Source organism: Diceros bicornis, chromosome 19 (assembly GCF_020826845.1).
Source record: "Diceros bicornis minor isolate mBicDic1 chromosome 19, mDicBic1.mat.cur, whole genome shotgun sequence".
Classification (NCBI taxonomy): Eukaryota; Metazoa; Chordata; class Mammalia; order Perissodactyla; family Rhinocerotidae; genus Diceros; species Diceros bicornis.
Genome location: NC_080758.1, coordinates 35,850,673 through 35,874,942, shown reverse-complemented (window position 1 = coordinate 35,874,942; position 24,270 = coordinate 35,850,673). Strand labels below are relative to the sequence as shown.

Below are 24,270 nucleotides of genomic sequence, written 5' to 3'. Positions count from 1 at the left end.
CACAAATAATCCATCGATGAGAAATTTTTATTTTAAAATTTAGTAACCCATTCCACGGGACATGACAGAGCAATTTAGAACAGCGAGGTAGATACACATGTACTTACATGAAAAGTTCTCTAAGACATTCTGTAAAGTGAAAATCAAGTTTGTGGAACAGTAAAAATAATATAATGTTATTTGGGATACAAATGGATACAAACAAAACAAAATGAAATATTTCTATAGTTATGCATGCACAAAGTCATGAAAAAGAGACCCGGAAAGACACCACGAAGCTGTTACCAGTAGTTGACTCTGGAAAGAGGACTAGCATTGGAGTCCATGGCAGAGAGGGGGTAAGGACATTTATACTACTTTACTCTCTTACACAAAAAAAGTATTTGTATATTATCCACAAAATTAAAAATAAATAAAATCTCTAACAAAAAAAAAGATAAAGTAGTAGGAGTCCTTCATTTAAAATGTGTACTTTTCCTCCTATTCCTTTTTAATTTAATTATGTGTTCCTCTCCCCTCCTCCCACAAGCTCCTGTTTTAAAGATACAAGGAAGAGTTTACTGAAGTATATTGAACTTCTTGGATCAGAACAAGTAGTGACCAGTTTTATTTTTACACCAACCTTGGCACAGAAGCAGAGCATCGAGTTGCAAGGCTGTATACTTTGTTTCATATTCTAGCAGGTTAGGTTTTTGTTAGCTCTTTAATATTGACCCCTTTTTTCTTCTTTAGCTTTTCTTCCAAAATTGTGATGCAGATTCTTCTGGTAGTTCGCATGGTTTTCATGGCTAACAATTCCTGTGTTGGTTTCTGGTCCCAATGTGGCAGAGCTCCAAAGAAAAGTCATAGCCTAACGTGGGCAGCCTCGTAAATACCCAGTCTGTGCAGAAGCCCCTTCTCACTCAAGATTACAAATCAACTGATCCTCTTCACATAACACACACTGACATAAGAAAAACCACCATGCTTAAAATCGTCATATTTAGAGATTCGTTTTCACTCATTACAGTCAATAAGATCTATGGAACTAACAGTAAAGAGGAAAGAATGATTAAAATAAATCCAGAGCTGGTACAAAGTATGAACATTTATCCCTTAGGATGATGTTCATATTTATCTGCTTCCACCAACCCCAAACATTCATTCAATGTTTCACCAAAGCACATGTCTGCTTCCTAAAAATTACTTGCTAGCTCTGGTTTTTAATTCCTGCATCTATCATCTGTGCTGTCTTTTTTGTCACCTATCATTTCTACGGTGACAAATCAAAGGTGGGGTTAGGGAAGGGAGCACGTCATTGTCTACAGAGGGTGAAATCGGTGACTGGAAATTAGTGACTCTAGTCCACAGTATAATGTAGCCACGACAGGAGAGAGGACCTGGGTAATGCATTGTGTAAAATGTGAGGATTTTCCTCCAGTGCTACAAAAAGAAAGATCTTGTAACAATATCTTTACCAAGAGCTTCTTAAAGCCACTCAGCTCGCCTCTGAGCACACTAGGCATCAGCTGATTACTAGTCAAAGTGCTGTGGCACAGGCTTCATGGACAAAGGAGAAACATGTTGGGAAGAAGCCCAAAGGGGGAAGAGAGGCATATTACAATAAACACCAATCAATGCAAGCTTCCAAACCAATGGAAAACACAGCATGTAAAATCAAGCGATAAACTTAAAAGCACCATACTTTTTCTCTGGGACATGATCTCTATAATACACGTGACAGATTCACATCACTAAGAGTAACTGTCAGAAAACGATATTTTAAAGGAAGTGGGCCTCTAAGTAACAACATGAATGCACCATTTGCCCAGGTACCTTCAAATGATCTTACGCAAAAACATGGACTAAAAGGTTGGCGTGCCATCCCTCATCTGTGAGCACCATTGCTTCTAGCGTGCGTTTACTCGAACGCATCACTTCCAGGAGTCCATCAGCCTGAAGTGGGTGCATCACTCCTTCTGGTGCTAGGACCCGGCTTAAAGCCAGAAGAAAATGACAAACTTGGAAGCATGGAAAGTTTAATTTTTTTTTCTTAAATCCTCTCATCTTTTGGATACTGCTATATGACCACTGACTAAAAAATAAACCTCTCAACTCTGATATATGACTGAGGGATGCCTTAGGTATTTAAAAAGTGAAAAATGAAATTGACCATCTCTTAGCTAGAACTCTAAGATTAATACCCATGAAAAGAAAAGTAATAAAGAGATAAAAGGAATTGCTACCACACTATTTGTTTCAATTGGTCATAAGCAGCATTACAACCAAGAGAAAATGCTTGGTGTAAAAACTGAAAGTAATTTTCCAAAGTTTGAAAACAAGCATGAGTTAAAATGCTGGGTTCACGGAACAACAGAGACGCATCAAAGAGTCTTCAGTCCTAAACTCTTTCTCTTTTTTAAGCACAGAAATATTTATGATTGGTCTTAGAAGAGAGCTTAACTGAGTTGCCATGAATTATTTAAAAACCCCAAAATACCTTCTGTTGCTTTTATAGAAGCTTGATTTACAAGTTGAAAAATCAAACTGACAGTTTAGTCTCTTGTACAAATACCCAACCTTTAAAAATACTCTAGGCATTATAAATATATCTTTCATGAATATAGCTTCAACAGTTCTAAAAATAGCCTTTAGGAGAGAAAAAAAAAAAACCTCTTTCAAGCCATTGTTTTACACATAACAGCAGGAAACCAAACAGAATGTCAAAGCCAAAGTGATTAACACACCCAGTAATAAACATGAACATTAGGTATGAAATCTTACTCAAATACACTTTTTGACATTAGCTTGGGGGTCTACAGTTGAGCCCCACATCCATGGCCAGAAACGATTCCAGAGCCCCCATATTCAGAAAATAACTCCAGGGCCACAAAGCTAAAATTTGCCTTTTAGATGATGCGTCAACAGGGTCATTCAGGACTGGCCCTGGGGATGGGATATTACTTTCCAGTAACCCTAAGAGTTTCCCCTAGGCTCCACACGGACCCCATACATGCCACTGCACAGGGCCAGATCCAAACCACCGTTCACAGGCGAAATGGAGGTTGCCCCGAGGGCAGAAAGCAAGGCTGACAAACTCCAGTAACGTTGCATATAGGGACCTAACGTGGGGATGTGCAAAGACTAACAGCACCTCACAATTTGGTGTCAGGTATTTTATTGGTTTCAATATGTATTTAGCACTCTCAATAAAGCCTATCTTATCTCTTCAAATATCAGAACTTCAGGGCCAAAATATTCTGTGTTCTGTGGCCTTGTAGGTTCAAGTGCAGAATTGTGGCATTGTCTCTTGAAATAATAACCAGTTTCTATGAATATTCTTGTCTAACTGCCCATTAAACTCCAAATAAATCTTATGATCTGCAGACATTAGACTTTTTAATAATACAATATGGAATAATCTCAATTGGTTTCATAATAAATGAGATCCGAAATTCATGATACGGTCGACAGAAAGTTAACATGGGAAGAAATTCCTGAAAAATTGAAGGTACAGCCTTAAGGAATCTTATTCTTGATTTTCTAATGTAAAGAAATGATCAAGGCCAAATTTCTGCTGAGGCTGGGAGAATCCTTAATAAGCAGCCAAGGAGAGAAGGAAGAGAAAGGGAAAGACAAAGTTACAGTCATTAGGGTCAAAAGTGATTTTCTCATCATTTTTCTTCATTCTTTATGGGTAGAGTTAGAAGGGGGACTTAAATGAGTAATACTGACTAATGTTCTTCTACAACAAATGTAATTTACATTTCCATGTTCTTGTCTTAAAAAATACCAATTGTTCTAGGATTTAGCACATCTAATATTTCTAGGATTTAGCACATCTAATGTTTCAGCCTAGAGTTCTTGGAAAATCCTAACACATTTCTGCCTCAGATATTCTTTATAAGTAGAATCTTTAAATAAATCACAAAGGGTCATCTATGAAATGGATATACCTACGTAGATAAGATATCTTGCAAATCAACAACCAATTGGAAAATATAAGAAAGACATATATCACTTCTTACCTTGTTTTGATCTGTCCAGTAAAAGAAAAATCCCTGAGGGTCAGTCCTCAAAATAATTGGAGTGACAATAGCAGAGTCCTAGAAATGTAGGAAAACAACATGTATATCAACATATATCACTGCAGAAGTCCTATCCAGGAGTTCCTTAACAAGTAATAATTGTTAAGAGTTTCTCCAAGATCATCAATTATTAATAAAAATTTCAAAAAAATTAGACATGGCATCTTTAACTCCATAGCATTATTAATTATATAACAGAGGGATTTAATTAGAATAGTTGTGCATTACTTGAAAAGGAAAAGGCCAGAGATGCATATATTTATTGATTAAGACAAGTTTTTAAAGGCACTGACAAGTTTTCTATTAAAATACTATATCTAGGTTTTCCAAATAATTTTAAAACTAAACATCATTACATATTTTATATGACTAAAATTAACTAAAATCTATGCCTGAGGATAATACTTTAAATTACATTTGCTCTATAAAATGACTTTTAATTGTACTAAAGAGAGTGAACATAGCATTTGGACATTGCTGTTTCCAAGGTAACAGTAAATAAGGCCATCTTCTACATATTCAGAAAGATAGATACAAAATTGTTGCAAATTTAAATTTCACACAACAAAATAAAACGTCGTAAACAAATAGTCTTCTGAGTTTAAAGCATACATATTATAATGTAAAAACTGCATGCACTGGAATTACAATATCAAACATTTCTAAAATATGTGTTCTTTTCTTTTGGCAATTTTCAGGAAGACATATCATCCACACAAGAAAATGCATGTCACTAGATATGGATTTTTATACTGAAATACTTGGGCCTTTGCACAAATTGCATTTTTTAAAGAGAAATAAATTACCAGTTTATTTCAACTTTTTTTTTTTTTTTCTTCAAGGAAGATCAGTCCTGAGCTAACATCCATGCCAATCCTCCTCTTTTTGCTGAGGAAGACCGGCTCTGAGCTAACATCTATTGCCAATCCTCCTCTTTTTTTTTCCCCAAAGCCCCAGCAGATAGTTGTACGTCACAGTTGCACATCCTTCTAGTTGCTGTATGTGGGACGCGGCCTCAGCATGGCCAGAGAAGCGGTGCATCGGTGCTCGCCTGGGATCCCAACCCAGGCCACCAGCAGCGGAGCACGCGCACCCAACTGCTAAGCCACGGGGTCGGCCCCTATTTCAACTTTTTTATACACATTGTAACTACGGTGTGTCATATCCTCTAATGGATCAAAAAGACTTATAATAAAAATTTGAACTTGCAGAGATAATTTTGAAACTTGGGATTGTTTTCCTGATGGGCAAATGGAGATGGCTTTAATGTACGTGGTAAGTTTTACTATAGGAGCAGAGTTCTGGAAGCCATTCCATTGGGCTCAAATCTCTGCTTGTCCCCTCTTGGTGCCTCATTTTACACAATCACAACTGAAAAAAATGAGATAATAACAGTACTTACTTCAAAGGGTTTTTGTGAGAATGAAATAGGATAATTTAGGTAAAGCACCTGGAGTAATGCTTGGCACATAAAAATGTTTATTACTGTTATTATAGTGGATTATATTTAAAAACTGATTTATGAAAATATTAAATGAAAATTTATCATGGCATTCTTTTTTTTTATTGTGGTATATATATAACATAAAATTTACCATTTTTAAGTGTCAAGTTCACTGGCATTAAGTACTTCCACATTGTTGTGCAACCATTACTATCACCCATCTCCAGAAATTTTTCATCTTCCCAAACTGAAACTCCACACTCATTAAATGCTAACTCCCCACTCCCTCCTCCTCCCAGCCCCTGGCAATCACCATTCTACCTTCTGTCTCTATGAATTTGACTACTCTTGGTACCTCATATAGGTAGAATCAAACAATATTTGTCCTTTTGTATCTGGCTTATTTCACTTAGCATATTGCGTTCAAGGTTAATCCATGTTGTAGCACGTGCCAGAAGTTCTTTTTTAAGGTTGAATAATATTCTATTGTAAGTACATAACATTTTGTTTATCCATTCATCCATCTATGGACAGTTGGGTTGTTTCCACCTTTTGACTATTGTGAGTAATGCTGCTATGAACACGGGTCTACAAATATCTGTTTGAGTCCCTGCCTTCAATTCTTTTCAGTATATACCCAGAAGTGGAATAGCTGGATCATATGATAGTTCTATATTTAATTTTTTGAGGAATTGCCATTCTGTTTTATCCTGATATTCTTAAGATTCATTCTTAAGATTCAGTTTGAAAAATATTTTTTACAAGGATTTTGCTGTTGCATAGAACTTCAACTGGAATTTTAAAAATTTTAAATTACTTTTAAATGTCAAAAAAACACATTTGGAAACAAATTTGATAATATAATGAACGAATAATTTTAAAAATATTTTAAGCTTCTTCTATGAGATTACACACATAAAAGTTCAGAACAATGTTTCCAACAAATCATAACAATGTTTTCAGTTCTGTTTCTTCATCTGCTGTTCTAGAGTTGGGCAAAATAAAAGTTTCCAGCAGGCTGCACAAAGCACACATTCCTACTTCCGGGTAAATTTGGAATTAACCTGTAGGTGTAACTTACCATTCTCAGGTCAGTTCCTTTTCTTATCAGAGTGTCTGACAAGAGAGTCTGACAAGATTCTAATGGAAATCTTGGTGACAATTCACTACAGGGATCCCAGACAATCAAATATTTAAAGTTAGCAGAGTAAAACTGCTCAAATGTATATTTTGGAACACTGTACTAGGCTGCCGCATTGTTCCAAATGCTATTTCTAGCTGATTCCTTCTCCTCCTTCAAAATTAAAGCTTCTTTGTTCAATATTTCCTTGACCCCACTCTTCCGGCTACAGTTCCTCTATTAAACGATCATTTATCTCGGCTCCCTGCCTGCTTCCTCCATAATCACCTCTAACATTCCAAGATCAGCTGGAACTTGGCATTCTTGCCATGCAAGGTAGGATTTGACCCAGAAATACATGAATATCCATTTTCAATTGCACCTGCTTTTTTCCCACCTCCCACATAGCTGCAAGTGTCTAGATTCTCCCCATACCACAGTAGCCACTCCACCCAGATCCCAAGTATTCTTAATTGTCAGAAAATATGCTCTGGTTTGAAGTTTGAAGTATATGGTTATCCTTCATCTCCAGGAAACTGCAGATAGATTGTGACTATTGCAGTATTTTACTGCAGAATAATGGAGACAACTCTCAGATGATCTCTTTTTTATTCTTTATCTTTCCATCAATATCTACAAGATGTGTATCCCATAAGATGGTGGTTTTCAAACTTTTGGGTGCATCAGATTTACTGGGAGGGCTTGTTAAAACACAGATTGCTGGGTCCTTTTCCCAGAGTTTTTCATTGAACATATCTGAGATGGAGCCTGAGAATCAGCATGTCTAATAAGCTCTCAGTGATACTGCTGCTGGTCCAGGGACCACACTTTGAGATCCACTCACATAGGCCTACAATGGGTGAGGCTCTGGGTCAGCAATACAATGATGTAAAGGCTCAAGGAGCACCAGCAAGCTTAAGATGTAGACAAACCTGTGTCTTATAAGTACATTGCCTCTAACTAAGTATACTACTTCAATTTGTGTATTTAAAATTATAAGGTACTTTTTCCAATAAACATTTGCCTTGAAAAAGAGAACACTAGTAAACATACCTGTCTTAAGTTAGTAATAGTGGATGATGTACAGTAAATTTCCATTTACTCTTCTTTATTTGATAGAAATCATTTTACTCTCATTTTATCAATAGTGAAGACTAATATAATGACATAAGAGGCTACTGTTTTGCAATTTACATGAATCTCAAAAAGTCTTTAGGCTAAATAAAGGACAGTCAAGGAAGAAAGTGAAGGACTTTCACAAAACCTCAACATCCAAAAGAACGAGAAATACTTCAGCAAGAAAAAGAGCCACTGGAATCAACATTAACTTTACAAAGTCCTATAACTCTATTATAATGATTTGCTCATCCATGTGCTGATATAAATCAATAATATATCCTAATATAATGTTATATAACTAGAGTATCTCAACAAAAAGATGAAATGTGAAAAAACTAAATCACTATAAAAAAAGAAAAAATAATAATACAGCCTAAAGAAACAGGCAGGAAATGACAGAGGCACTAGTATTCCAAACTCCCTTCCAATACTAGAATATTCTTTACAAAAATCCCTGGCAGAACAGTAACTGACACATCCCAAACACTTGTTCTGAGTCAATCACTGTAATATGAACTTTAAATGGATTTTCCCCTTTCATATTATAATAATTTAAGAGGTAGACATTATTATTATCCCCATTTTACAGATAAATAGACTAAGGCGTGGGTTAAATAAATTGCCCAAGGAAACCCAGCTAAGCTAGTAAGGGAAGCACTGGAAATCAAACTTTCAAGGACATGCTCCACACCAGTGCTGCTCAACATTTTTCCATTATTGCCCCACTGAGGAGCCTTTTGAGACACTGATTTCCCTAATCATCCTCCATGAAATTTTACTATCACAGATATTCTGAATATCTATTTACAGGCTGTATGCATACTTGTGCTTTATACAAAATAAAAAATAAAGAGTAAGAAAATTTTTTTGTCCCTCAAGAACCATTTTTCATGTTTTTGGAGGTGATATGGCCCCAGCTGAGAAGGCATGCTCTGTACCTGTGCTGTCTATATGGGCTTGCTAGCCACCTGTGACTACTGAGCGCCTGAAACGCAGCTGCTTCAACTGAGATGTGCTGTAAGATTTCAAAGACTAAGAATGAAAACAAGAATGTAAAATAGCTCATTAGTAATTTTTTTTTTTTTTTTTTTTTTTGTGAGGAGATCAGCCCTGTGCTAACATCCGCCAATCCTCCTCTTTTTTTTGCTGAGGAAGACGGCCCTGGGCTAACATCTGTGCCCATCTTCCTCCACTTTATATGGGACGCCGCCACAGCATGGCTTGCCAAGCAGTGCGTCGGTGCACGCCCGGGATCCGAACCAGCGAACCCCGGGCCGCCGCAGCGGAGCGCGCGCACTTAACTGCTTGCGCCACCGGGCCGGCCCCTCATTAGTAATTTTTGATATTGATTACATATTGAAATCAATTGTTAAAATTAATTCCACCTGTTTCTTTTTACTTGCTTTAATGTGGCTACTAGAAGATGTTTAATTTCCTATATGGTTCACATTATATTTCTATTGGGCAGTGCAGCTCTAAACCTTTACGGGGAAATAAGGTTGCTCTTTAACAGGGAAATCTTTTTCACAAAGCAAACTTGGTCAGATAATTCCAGTTAGAAAGTTTGGGGTTTTTTCCACATATGCAGTTAGCATTTAGTTTTAACATCTAAGTAGTAAAAAATAAATGTAGTTGCCTCTCTAAGTCAGTTCTTCAAATATCCAAAGAGAGCCACCATGTTGCCACCCTCTGAGCTACATTTAACCAGGTCAAGGTATGCTATGGGCTGAATTGTGATCCCCACAAAATTCACATAATGAAGTCCTAACCCCAGTACATCAAAATGTGACCTTATTTGGAGATATGGTCTTTGCAGAGGTGATTAAGTTAAAAGGAGATCAAGGGGGGCCCTAATCCAATATGACTTGTGTCCTTATAAAAAGTGGAAATTTGGACACATACAGAGGGAATATGATGTGACTACATAGGGAGAGGCCGGCCAGCTACAAGCCAAGGAGGAAGGCCTGGAGCAGGTCCTTCCCTCTTGGTCCTGAGAAGGAATCAACTCTGCTGACACCTTGATCTTGGACTTCTAGCCTCCAAAACTGTGAGAAAATAAATTCCTGTTGTTTAAGCTACTCGGTCTGCGGCACTTTGTTATGGCAGCCCTGGCAAACGAATACGAGCTATAACCCTAACCCGTAAGGCCGATGTCAAGAACCAGTCCACAGACCACAGCACATTCCTCAGTACCACTGTCAAAAAGTCTAGTGGCCAAGGATGACCGCAATCCTGACTCCCCAGTGATTCTATGTTCTTATTACATGTCCTTATTCTATGTTCTCTATTACAAGAGAATGCACGTGGATCAAAACACGAACTTCTAAACTAATCAATATCACAGAGTCCACAAGGAAAAGTAACAAAAGATGTCCCACAGGGATTGCCCAAGACTTGCAACAGGAAGCAGCAGAGTCAATACGGCAAATATATACCTTGGAGGGAAACAGCTATGTAAGGGGAAAGAGTCCTAAGCGGCAGAGAAAATCAGATGCGATGTCCACTAAATGTCGACAATGCAGCCCTGACTCTGAAAAAAACTCAATAAACATCGTCTTGGATGCTAGAGTGTTAGATTAGGAGCAGTGCAGTAAACTTCTATGTGCATCAGCACTGATGAGAATTTTCTGCCAGGAGTGTGTCCAGTCTGCAATTTCCCCAAATAAACAAAAGCATAGGAGGTAAGAAGGTCCAGAATAGAGGATGCGAAACAGCGGAGAGAAGCACCATTAAGATATCTGCCTTTTACTGACAGGTATAAAAGTCCCTTTAAACACAATACAGGGAAAAGTTGGAAGCATGTTTCTTCAAATACCATGCAAGTTACTTCAGACACTGTACTAGGGATTCATGTATATGTACTCAGACTTTCAAACGAAAGCCCAGACCCCCAATCATGCAAGGTGCTCGTTGCTTAGTGGCGGCATCAGAGGAGTAAACGGATCATTTCGGTAAGATATACCTCTGGTGGGTGTAAGGTGGCATCTCACTGTGGTTTTAATTTGCATTTCCCTGATGATTAATGACTAACGATGTTGAACATCTTTTCATGTGCTTACTGGCCACATGTGCACGTGTGTTTGTGCGCGCGCGCACGTGCATGCAGTAGCCCAATACTTTTTAAGAATCAGTTAAGATTTAAATCAGTGGTTTAAATTTTAATCACTGGTTCTGAACTGGGGGCAATTTTATATCTCAGGGAAATTTTGGCAATCTCCGGAGACAATTTTGTTTGTCACACTAGGGGTTTTGCTACTAGCATCTGGAGGGTAGAAGCCAAGGACGCTGCTAAATATCCTACAATGCACAGGTCAGCCCCCACAATACACAATTATCTGGTCCCAAATGTCAATACTGCTGAGGTGGAGAAACACAGCTTTAATGGCTTCCCATTGACTTTTTGATAAAATCTTGCAGTGGCCTAAGCAGAATATACACAAGCCCTTGCCATCCTGCCAGCATTATCTGAGCCACCAAGCTCCCCACTTGCTTATTCTGCTCTGTCCTTCAAAGTCCCATGCCCTTCCCTGCTTGGAATGCCCACATGTGCTGTTCCCTTGGCCTGAGGCACTCCCCCTCCTCATGTTGGCCTGACTAATTCCTACTTATAACTCAGATCTTTCCATAAATAGAATTTCTCCAGGGAAACCTTTCACACTTCTTATACTCATTTGTACTTGTGTACTTTTACCCTGTAGCACTTACCATAGCTATAATGGAAGAACTATACCTCTATTTTTTTTAGCTTCTATCTCCCCCAGTATAATAACAAACTCCATGAGGGCTGGAACCGAATCATTTATCATCACAAATCCACAACACTAGCAAAATGTCTAGCTTTTAAGAGGCATCAGTACGTACTTAAAGTATGAATACGGAATGAGTGCATGGAAGGATACTGCAGGGAAAGAAGCAAGGTAGATTCTGAAAACTATCAGTTGGGGCTGGCACCTAGCAGGTTGCCAGTAGCCTTGGCAAGAGAAATTTCAAAGCAGTGGTAAAGGCAGAACAAGGCTTTGAGGGGCTGAAAAGGAGTGGATAGGATGTGTGGAAAGGGAGATGGTGAGGATAAGCTACACATTCATTGTAGGGAAGGAGATGAGGGAGAGAGCAGGAATTAAACCAGGAAGGAGGGTAGAGGACATTGTGCTGGATTTGATGTTGGGATTTTTATGGCTAAAAGGCATATGTATGATATACATGTTCTTAGAAGAGCTTCAGCAGAGGAGAGACTTTCACAGATACTGTCAAAGGGGAGGATAATAATGAAGCCAGGATCCAAAGAAACCAGGAAATATGGGCACCAGAACATAGAGAAAGTGTCTTGTTTTCCCAGGGACAAGAGAGCAGGTGGGAGAATGTAGGTGACCCACGTACATGAAACTAGGAGTGCAGAAGGGAGGAAGTCAATAATATCGTCCCAGTGACTTCCATTTCCTCTATACAGAAGGAATAATGTAGGTGGAAGTTTTATTATAAATAATATTTTTAAACTATATCCCTTTTATTTGATGTTTTTCTCATTTTGGCAATAAAGCTAGATATTCATTTTTCTCTTTGTGAATCGCTATTGTGATACAATGTTTTCACAACCACCAGTCTTTTGTTCTGTCACTCCCAACACATCTGAATTTCTTTAAGGGCAATTTTCATTGCAATATCTGGGTATATGTGTAAGCATCTTTTTAGATGCTTAAGCACAATTGAGTACACACTCAACCTTAAGCCATATTTAGACCTTACAGGAAATCAATGCTGTGACAGCAGTCAGCTCCACATTGACAATAAACGTTTAGCTTCTCGAACTCACATGGTGAAACACTATATAAGAATGCCACAGAGACCCTTGTACTCCAGGAGATTTCAGATGGAATGGAAGGATGTAGAGCAGGGCTTTCCAACAACCACCACACGCAGTGTGTCATGAAAGTCTTTTGGGAACATGACTGGCCTCCAGGTCTGCCTCAAGACCGTACACTCTGCTGTGTGAACCCACTGTGAGCCAGACACTTCCTTCATTCAACAAACATTCCCTGAGCACCTACTGAGTGCCAGGCCAATGCTCTGCGCTAGGGAGAAGAGATAATTAATATAAAGCTAACATCTTCCAGGAGCCCCAGTCCATTTGTAATATAGACAAGACACATCCACCTCCCTGTATGCACCTTCCTACATTAATAATCTAGATTTGGCCTCTCAATTGACACTACCTTGAATTCTACCAAGCCATTCTGCACCTTGCTTGGGGGCAGGTGACATCCTCTACACTTCCTTCATGCATACCATATCTTAAATTTTCCAAGATCTACAATTTCCATGAGAGGCTGTGGGACCAGTCTTAATGGGAACCCAACAAAACACAATATTTGCAAGTATCTTGGGAAGAGAAAAAGGTGGAGAAGCACATGTACTGAGTCTTGATAGATACAAAAGCATCACTTATTAGGCAATGAAGAAAAATGACATTTGTTTTAACATCATTCCTGAATATCTTTCCATTTCTATGTTTCTACACTGATTAACTGATGTAGACCATTTGTAGACTCTACACTGGCCTCTGTGCCTCAAAGCAGGAATGAAGTTTTCCTATGTTTCCACATCCTAAAGAGTGCAGACAAAAATGGAATTTGTAGATACATCATAAAAATAGCAGTTTTGGGGCTGCCCCAGTGGTGTAGTGGTTAAGTTCACACCCTCCACTTCGGTGGCCTGGGGTTCACAGGTTCAGATCCCGGGCGCAGACCTACACACCACTTATCAAGCCATGCTGTGGCAGGTGTCCCACATATAAAGTAGAGGAAGATGGGCATGGACGTTATCCCAGGGCCAATCTTCCTCAGGAGAAAGAGGAGGATTGGCAATAGATGTTAGCTCAGGGCTAATCTTCCTCACCAAAAAATAAAATAGTTGTTTTGAAGACTCTAGCCAAAAGGGATGAGCTTCTAAGAATCTAAGCCTCATTTGTATGAATCCTAAAATCAGGGAGATTCTTTGGAAAAGTCAATGAATCTCTTTAAACTTGTATTCACTTGGATTCTATTAAAAGCCTTTTATTACCAAAAGGATCCTGTTTGGGGATGCCATAGTAGACTGGAAAGGGCCCTGAATTTAACTAGAAGACCTAGTTTTAAATTGAGACTCCAGCTCTAACTAGTTGCACATCCTTGGTCAAGCCATGACTCACTAGTCTCAGCCTGCTTCTGTGTAAAATGGGAATAATAACACTTGCTCTTTCCCTACCACTCAAGGTGGTCTTGATGACTGAATGGAGGTGAATGTTTATATAAGTGCTTTACAATATAAGCATCTGTTATTAGGACTCACTCTTGATGTTGAACTCCAGAGGCAGCATTATAGCAAAACTCCATTCCACTCAAATGTAATATTGAAGGAGAAATTTACATAGGATGTCTAGATAGTTATTGCACATTGGGACTGAAAGACATGAAATTCTGGAACTATAAAAGGCTGATTCGGGCAGCGGTTAGTGAAGGGAAAAAAAAACCTCTCTGGAAATTTTGAACATAAAGGAATTTAATTACGAATAATTAAGCACTTAACAGAATCACTACCAGGACTGAAGAAGTAGGCTTCAGGATGGGCCTCCATGAATGACACCAGAACGCCATAGCACTGACCCTTGAGGACAGCCATTGCCTCCAACACATGCAGAAAGGGGAGAAATCAAGGAAAAATTCCTGGGGTCAAAAACATGCCAGCTTAATTGAAGACAAAGGGAGAGTAATCTGAGAATGGGGAGCAGCTACTGTTATCACTGCCTTTTTATACCCAGGGACCTGGAAACCAGATACTGGAGAACGAGTATAGAAGATAATACTTTCGTCTTTCAACATCTCAAATACCTGTAGAAACAACCTGAAGGATGCAGAAAGGTGGCCTCTTTCAGATTTCTGCCCTCCAACTCTCATATGAGTGCATGTCTCTGGTGGAGATTAATTTGCAGCCAGAATATTAGATGCCTCAAAGGAGTCTAGTAAATGTAGCTTTAGATTTCCAGACTCTGTATTATGAAAAGTCCCACTAAGAGGATGTGGGAATGGATGCTAAGTGGGATTCAACTTTATCCAAGACAGCACACCTGAGAAAGCATCACGGTTAGCATCCTTAATTTTTTTTCTTTTTTTTTTTTTTTAGTGAGGAAGATTGGCCCTCAGCTAACATCCATTGCCAATCTTCCTAGCCCTGAGCTAACATCTGCGCCCATCTTCCTCTATTTTGTACGTGGGATGCCACCACAGCATGGCTTGATGAGTGCTGCATAGGTCCGCGCCCGGGATCTGAACCCGTGAACCCCAGGCTGCCAAGTGGAGCCCGTGAACTTAACCACCATGCCACCAGGCCAGCCCTTTAATTTTTTTTTAATAAATCTACTAGACCACTTCCTGACTTACTCCATGGTCTTCCATCTTCTTTTTGAGCTCATATGACCTCTTTTATAAAATGAATCAAATTAACTTTCCTTTAGCTATTTCATAAATAAGTTCTGAAGAAAATTTGATTTTTTTAACAGTAAAATAATCTCTTAATATCCTATCAATGTTATACATTGATATCAATCATGACTAGTTCAGGTAAAAGTGTTTTCTTTGCTAACTAATCCATTTTCCCTGAATTTTCTCATAAAACTTTATTGCAATAAAAAGAAACAAACTATTAAGCAAATATTGTGAACTAAAAGAGTCTTTGAAATGAAAAACAGATGTAGGATGCTTTAATTCTGTTCTAATACTATTTATTTTTTCTTATTTTATATATCAGTCTGTTTCCCCATTTACAATAATTTAGTTTTTCGATAAATGTATAGATTTAGTCAACATCAATTAATACACACACCTAAGCATTTTTTCAGAATACAAATTAAAATAAAAATTTCCAAAAATTGAAATTAACATGTGAAGAAGATAATAAAATCAAATATCAGACCTTAAAGAGATCAGAGGGGAACCAGAAAGACTCTTAAAGAGTCTAGCCTTCTTTATATGCTATTTCAGTTAGCTTTTTACACAAATTGACGGCTTCCTTAGGCTCTCATGTGTAACTGATCTCAGAAATACGTCTCTAGTTCCTTTCCCTACTGATACACAGCGACACATGGCTCTGATTGGGGGATCAGACATGGCATAGATGGAGAAAGGGGAGCTTTGTGAAATCTGAGGAGATGGAATCTGTGATATGATCTGAGAAGGCTGCATGAACCTAATATTAGCTAGAGTAACAGGAAAACTAACGTTTTCAGTTACCAAGGCTTTGTTACTTAGGTGGGGACCCATAGCATTAGTCAACAATTCACAATCAATCCCATTCCATTTTCTGCTGGCACTCCTTGTTCATGATAACATGAAAGGATCCTGATAAAGAAACATTTAACTACAGATTACCAAGTTCGACATAAAAAAGCAAAAGGTTCTTGTCCCATTTAAACAGTCATTACAGGTAAATATAATTTGAAGCTATTTATTGATAGGCTAAGCTTTCAAGAGAAGTATTGGAGATATGCTAATAGCCAGAGCAAATTATCCTAATGCACCATAGGTGGGAATATCAAAGTCAGGCAAGATAAGAAAGAAAACCTATGAGAGATAAATATATTCCAGAAACAGCACTCTACTAGTCTGCTTTGCTATGCCAATAACAGCCTGTAGGCATTACATTTCCTTGCTAAATTACTAGAGCTTTGTTTAACTGCTTCCTCCTTCAGGGGCATTTACTGCACCTGCTTCACTTCCCAGGCTTCACCTTAGGACAGATAAGGACCTAATCAAGGGTCATCCAAACTGAAAATAAGTCACTTGTGCTATTGTTCAAAAGGGTCCATTCAGCAATAATAAAAATGCTTTAGGCTGAAGAGGTTTGCTTTTGTTTTGTTTTCATTGAAAATTAAAAAGAAAAAATAGCTTTATTACAGTAAAAACAGACAAAGCAACCTATGGAGTTATAAGTCAGGATAATGGTTACCCTTGGGAGGGGGTGGGGGACTGAACAGGAGCACTGGGGGACTGTGGGGCTGCCCATGCTGTTGCTCGATCTGGTGCTGCTAATGCGGGAGTGTTCATTTGGTGGAAACTGATCCAGTGGGATACAAAATTTGCGTGTTACACTGCATGCATGTTACACTCCGATAAAAAGCTTAAAACAGCTTTATGGACTCACTTGGAAAAAGTTATATTCTTACACTTGAATTACAGTAATTACCGTCAATGAGAAATTCACAAAAGCTCTTTGGACATGAAACAATAGACATAACTGGGCATATTTAAGTGGCATTTTAGAGGGCACCTGCCAGGCTTCCAGTCTGAAATCTGCCTCTCGCTCGGTGGGGGCCCCATAGGGATCCACCATCTACCAACCAGAGCTATTTCTTCCCTATTTCCAAAGTGAATGCTGCTGAATGCCCGCCTCATAGTCCCTTCCCCTCTGCTCCCTCTTAATCCCATCAGTGTCTTCTTATCATCATTCTCTTGTCATCATTTTGGAAACGGTTACTGCAGATTGTACATACTGCAAAAGTTCTAGCTAAGTCTTTCTATAGGATACCGGGAAACGTGCAATACACTAGCGTTTTTTTATTATTATTACCTGTTTCAGCTGTGGAGGATTTTAGGGAGAAGCAGGGAGTGATGGAGAGAGAGGAGGGAGTTGCCTGTTTCAAACCACAGTGCATTAATGCAAACCCAAACCTCTGGGCTTTCTCAGCCTTCTTCTCAAACAACTCAGCCAGTCTAGCAAATTCCGACTTTGAATGTTGGATTGTGCTTGCGAGACAGGATGTACAATGTGGGATTCTTTATATATATATGTATTACATATAGGTATATATGTGTATATATATATTCTTGCTAAATTACAAGAGTTTTGTTTAACTGTTTCCTCCTCCTTCTGGGTATCATACCTGTGCACCTACTGCATATATTTTTTTAAAGGATTTTAAGTAGAAATAAAACTTTTGGATGCCTTGTAAACTGACTTGCTTTAAAGAGAATGGGTCCCACTTTTTTTGTGTGTGTGTGAGGAAGATCAGCCCTGAGCTAACATCCTGCTAATCCTCCTCTTTCTGCTGAGGAAGACCGGCTCTGAGCTAACATCTATTGCCAATCCTCCTCCTTTTTTTTTTTTCTTCCCCAAAGCCCCAGTAGATAGTTGTATGTCATAGTTGCACATGGGTCCCACTTTTTATGTAGATTCATTTTCTCTGAAACATCTGTATTTTTTTAAAAGGTTAAAAACTTATTTTTTTTCCTTTTCAAATTATAAAATACGAAAATCAAAACACACATTGAAGGGAATGGAAGGAGATTCTGATCTTCCCACTTGGAGAATAAAAGAGTTGTCAGACACATACTGACCCACCTTGACAAAATTCATGGCCCTCTAACTACTGGGGGACAATAACTTTTATAAACATGTTTTATTGAGGGTTTCCTGTTGTGTCAGGCACCATATACAAAGCAATGCATGTGCCTTCAGTCATTTCACATTAACAGCTGTTCTGTGAGTAGGAAATAGTACAATCCTCACATTACAGATGAGGAAACTGAGGTTGAGATATATTAAGCAACTTACCCACAGATCTGAATTTGGAGGGTGAGAGCGAAGAAAAAGAAAGAACAAAGAAATGAAAAGCCTTCCATGCCCAGAGGTTGTGGGACAAACAGACAGGATCCCGGGATGTTCAACAGGGCAAATCAGAGGGTGGGGGCCTACTGTACAGTTTTTATCCTTCCTCTTTCCCTCCAAGTCCTGACCAATACAGAGCAAGGTCAAAGACCAGAAAGGAGAGACGGCAGACTCTCAATCTCCCAAGTCCCTAGGGGAGATGGAGAAAGTAATTCCCCTTCCACTGTCCACCTCACCAGAACTCTCCCATAACGCTCAGAGTCCTTACACCCACCTCCCACCACCAGAGCGTGATAATACACAAATGCGAAATAAAAGCAAGGATAAAGTAGCATCCTTCCGTATCAGGTAGCCAGGACAGGTCCGTCCTTTACCTGCTTGCCAAGTTCTGGAGGACAAGGTTTGGCCTTGATGTTCTGACTGTATACACCATTACTAGTTGTTAAAACATTGAAATACTTCCACATACCCCTGCAGAACCTGGAGACTCCCAGACCTCCCCATGATCAGGCAAAAGAAAGGTTAATGCCTGGCCCTGGTGCAACACAGTGTCTCCAGGACCCTGCTCCAGCTCCATTACTCACCAGCTGTCTGCTGTGATAGTTTAGTGCCTATGTAAAGCTTTTGACTAAGACCCTTAAAGCATCCGCAGCCTCGCCATGACATTGGTAGGTAGCCAACAGATTATGCAGGGCACTGCACCCTCTAGGTGACATCTTCCATTCCATACGGTAGGCAGGACAACAGGATTGGTGATTATGGTGCTTTTACCACTCAAGGAACAAGAGATAATCTCCTAACAATTCTAAATAGCCCCTAACTCATCATTTTCAAACGTCCCATATGCTTTCTAATGGGATATTGAGAATCTGTTTTATGAGTTTGCCCCACTTCCTCTGAAAGACCAGACAGCAGGGTTCTACAACTTTTAAGTAAGATCAGATATCTGAGAGATTTTTAAGTTGTTTCCAGTATTTACTTTTCCTCTAGACGAGCAGATGGGGATGCACTCTTGGGGCAGGGGCAGCAGGTATTTCCCAAAGTCAGAGCCAAAAGGAAAGATACAGCAGCCCCCTTTGCTCAAAGACATGACATCAGACGACACAGCTTCTCAAAAATCTTCTCTCTTTCCTTTCCCTTTCTAACAATCCCACCAGAAGCAGGTAAAAATGCTGAAAATTTTTCATTGTATAGAAGAAATTCAAAAGAAAGGTATGAATGTGAGCTAAGCCAGCCTGGGCATCAGAGATACTTCATAAAATATCCCAGAAGATCTAAAAAGATTGTCCAGGATTATGTCATTGAGGTCTTTCTGCCTCTTAAGTAGAAAGGCAATCTTTGGATGAATTTCTCAAGATGCAAACATAGAAATAAAATTAAATTTACAAACCAGGCCAACGAGATTGTGCAAACTATCTGTCATAATTTTCAAGTTCTTTCACAAACTTTATCTCAGTGGTTTCAAAGTGTGGTTGCCCAGACCAGCAGCATCAGCATAACTCAAGACCCTATGAGAAATGCAGATTTTCTGGCCCCACATCACACCTTCTGAATTAGAAACTGCAGGTGGGATCCAGCAAGCTGAGTGTTACCAAGCCCTCCAGATAGTTCTGATGCTTCTGAAGTGTGACAAGTACTGCTTTATCCTATTGGCTACTCCCAACTATTAGATGAAATAGGAACTATAGTGTTCTCACAGTCTTGCACAAAAGGCAGCAAAGATTCAGAGAGGTTACGTGATTAAACTAAAGTCACACAGCTGACTGCCAAAAGAGTAAGCACGCAAACCTAGGCCTTTGGACTCAAGATCTAGTTTTCTTTTTCTTCAAAACACTGTCTCACTAAGATGCAATATAATCAGCTTGATTCTAGAAGGGCAAATATGAACTAGGAAGAGTAGAGGTCTGACACTTGGGGAGGATAAAGGACTCTTAAGAAAGGTATCCTCCTAGTCCACAGATCACCATGGAAACCAACAGAGCCAGGGAACTTGCAGGATAGTTCATCATATTCCAGATAGCTTGACCCTTGGGTGCAGTGTGGGTGCTCCCCTATAAAAGATCTGAGATTCTACTGGCCCTCTCCTTAGTGCCTATGCCCTTCCTGTAGGGCTTCCCAGGAAACTCACTGTTGCAGTGCTCAGAGAAAGTTCTTCTCACCTTCTTCAGATGGTGTTTGACCAGTGGCCTCTCCATTACTCTCACTGCATCACTCATAATCTCTATCTCATTGGTGTTCTTGATAATTTTTTGTCTTCTCCACATAACATATAAGGTCAGTAACAGCAGGGAGTTTGTCTAATTTCTTCACCACCCCAGGATCTAGTCCAGGCCCTGGCTTTGGTAGGCAAGGAAAAAATCTATGTTACGTAAACGCACATAACAAAAATCATCTATCTGGATGTATCAAAATGTGTTTCCATAGAAGACTTTCATTTTCAAAGAGACACTGCATATTTTCTTCCAAACTAGACATTCTGGAGAATTATTTATAATACAGTTTAAAATCATCACTGTGAAGAAATCTGGAGCTTATGCCGAAACCCCCTTTTCTATTTCGTGAAGTCTCTTTCTCTCTCTCAATCCTTCTGCCCTTCACTCTCTTTCTCAGTAAATCCACCGCCACATTAGCTCTCTATTCGAGGATCTCAAGATGAGCAAGACTTTTTATTTGTTGTTGAATTGCATTTTCTGTTTTTTCCCTCGACACAAACAAAGCATTTAATCTGTGTCTGAATTTATTGTTTAGATTCTATTCCATTTACAAAAACATCCGGTCATTAGACTGGGACAGAAGGAGAAAAGTGTAACATCCACGGTGAAACAACCCGTGTTTACATCCTTGCCTACAGCATTTAATAATTGGCGTGAGCTTTCAAGGAAGCTGTGGCTCATACTCCAAGTTCTGTTTGCGCTTCCAACTGGACAAAATATAGACACAGACCCACTCAGCTAAGTAATTGGATTTGCTACCTGGAATATTTAAATTGTTTTCAGACACTGGAAAATGGCTTAAAAGAAGATTAAAGAAAAATACCTTGGAGGATAACAGGCTGTAATTTGCTAGATGGAAAATCTTTTCAGCAAGAACTCCTTATTCTCCTAAAAGTCCTCCTGTTTAAGAGATGTCTTAGTCACTTGGACCTAAATTTCCTTACATCCTGGCATCTCAGGTTTATTCAGTGGGTTGCTCTTATCAAACCTTTTGAATGACACGAAGGACATAAAGTAGATAGGATAATGTCCTCCATCTGAAGATTCCCATGTTTTCAGCAAGATTATTAATTTAAGTGTTTGAAGGCAGCTGGTTGCGGGGGTGGGGCAGTCACTTGAAGTCCTAGGGTCCAGGACTCAAGTGCAACACGGGGATCTGGAGCTAAGCTAAGCTCTGCCGTACCTGGCAAGACGTAGGTAAATTGTGGGGGAATGTCTTGAAGGGTGTGTTTCAAGCTGAAGACTCCAGCCAGGTCAGTTCTCAAAAACTAGACCTCCCCATTTGCCTGCCGGCCCACTGAGCCCTCCTTGACCCTCAACGCACACCCCCCCCCCCCCGGCTTTCAGCTCTCTAGCCCTCCCCAGGTGTGTCCTTCCCAGTCCTTCTCAGGGCCCCTCACTCTGTAGCCAAGGCGCTGAAGTTTGCCATCAACGACCACCTGTCGGCCCGACTGCTGTGTCCTCTGCCGCGTGGGCTCCCATAAAAGCGCTAAGATGGTTAGCAATCACTAAACAGTTTCGGACTTCGGGGCTGTTCCTTCTTGAAAAGGGGCAAAGGAGGTAATAAGGGGTGCGTCTGCGGGCGGAGAGGGACGCGTCTTGTTCACAACCCAGCGCTTTCCAGCTGGTCCCAACTTCTCACTCCCCACTTTCCAAACTCTCGGGACCCGTCACCCGGCAAAGCCTGCCCCTTCTGCTCCACTGGCCCAAAAGACTTAAGACCCTCAGGGGGCGCTTGCCAGACGCAGCCAGGATGTCAACCACTATACCCCGTGGACACAGGAGCGCGCGCAAAGCCCCTGCTGTTTGCCACCCACCTCGGCAGCTGCCAACCTGTGCGCCCCAAGGCCGCCCCTGCCCGCTGCCGGGGCGCCCATTGCATAACGCGCCCCTTGCCCCACCCCCACGCCGCCCGCCCCGCCGCCCTGCCCCGTGCCCCCGGCCAGCGCCCCGAGCCGGGCCGCCCCAATACTTACATCATCCCACTTGACGAATTTGGTGCCCTTCTTGAGGCTGTCGGACACGCACACAGGCTTGAGTTGCAAAGCGTGCACTCCGGGCTGAGCCCCGGCCATCTGGGCTCATTGGGGCTCCGGGCGGCCCGGGCGAGCGCGGCAGGGACGGGGCGCGGGCTCCTTCCTCTGCTCCGGAGGCGCTCGACTCTGCTCCCCCGCCGGCCTCCCCCGGCCTCCCGGCCTCCGCACCTCCTCCGGCGCGGCTCAGCAGGCGGGGCGCGCGGGGACGAGGCGCCCGGCCATGCCCCGGGCGGGACGCGGGGTCGGGCGCCCGCGGTGGATGCGGAGCCTCGGAGGGCGAAGAGAAGCCGAGCTGGGAAGCCGAGGCTGCCAGCCACCGCCGGATACTGCTCCTCAGCCGCCGCCGCCTCAAAGCGCACCATTCAGCACATCCTCTATACACAGAGGGAGAGAGCGAGTGACACACGCTCGGCGCCCCCCCCCCCGCCCTGCTCCTTCCCCTCCTCCCTCCTCCTCCTCCTCCTGCCCCCCTTCCCCGCCACCCTCGCTCGCTCGGTCCCTCCTTCCCCTGGCTGCTTCCAGCCCAACTTTGCGCGCTGGGTCAGGCGCCGGGAAGCGGGGACGCAGCGGCACCTCCCGGCTCCTGGGCCCCACTGCAGGCAACGCCTGCTCCTCCCGCACGGCCTCTGAGCATGCCCCGTGCCCTGGTTGCAGGGGTGCCAGGGGTGTCCGGGAGCCACTTTCCTTGGGGTTTTCTGGGGAAAGTGAGCGCCAGCCTGGAAGTGTCTTTGGATCCGAACTGGGTGGGAAAAGGGAGTCGTCAGGAGGCATCAGAGAGGCAACCCACAGCTTTCCCCTCTAGCTGGAGCTCTCCAGCGCCGGCCACAAACCAGCTTTTCGAAAAGTCAATTATTATTTATTAGTAGAGAAGAGAGCAGTTGAGAGGCTTGGAGTGAGAGCTCTTTGGGGAAACCTCGCCGCGCCTGAGAGTTGGCAGAGCGCTGGCCTGGAAGCCGGGGCGTGTGGTTAAGTTGTGCTTTTGATATAGAAAGCCCATCCTGAGAGAAGCAGCAGTTTTACTTCCCAGGGAAACAGAGGACCCCCTCTGCTGTGTGTGTGTGTGTGTGTGTGTGTGTGTGTGTGTGTGTGTGTGTGTGTGTGTGTGTGAGAGAGAGAGAGAGAAAGAGAGACAGAGACAGAGAGAGAGACAGAGAGACAGAGAGACGAGAGAGAGAGAGAGGGAGGGAGAGAGAGGGAGAGAAAGGTGTCTTACCGATAGAAACTTGCTCGTTTAGAAGATAGGTCTAAGAATGTTTGTCTTCACTCATTCAACAAACATTTCTCATTTCTTTTAAAAAAAGAAGATACCCTCACCAGAATGCATAAAATTTAAAAGACTGATAATACCAGTGTTTGAAAGGATATGGAGCAACTGGAACTCTCATCCATTGTTGGAAAGAGTATAAAATGGTAAAGCCACTTTGGAGAAAACTTTCGTATGATAAAAAACATTTATTTATCATAAAACCCAGAACTTCCTTTTCTAGGTACACTAGACCCCCTTAGCCATGTAGGGTGCATTCCAAGACCCCCAGTGGATGCCTGAAACTGTTGATAGTACCGAACACTATATATACTACGTTTTTTCCTGTACATACATACCTATGATAAAGGTTAATTTGTGTCAGGCGTAGTA

The 24,270-nt window shown here is 41.2% G+C and overlaps 1 protein-coding gene across 2 annotated transcripts in view; it reads right to left on the bottom strand.

Moving 5' to 3' along the window:
* Positions 1-22,972, bottom strand: part of PLCB1 (phospholipase C beta 1) — a 681,789-nt gene extending 658,817 nt beyond the window's left edge. For both annotated transcript variants that reach the window (XM_058563193.1, XM_058563194.1), the window contains exons 1-2: positions 22,575-22,972; positions 4,008-4,085 (exon numbers count right to left, since the gene is read on the bottom strand). In XM_058563193.1, the coding sequence (XP_058419176.1) occupies positions 4,008-4,085; positions 22,575-22,673 (177 nt within the window). In that variant the 5' untranslated portion in view covers positions 22,674-22,972. The remainder of the gene's footprint in view (positions 1-4,007; positions 4,086-22,574) is intronic.
* Positions 22,973-24,270: the final 1,298 nt, after the last annotated feature.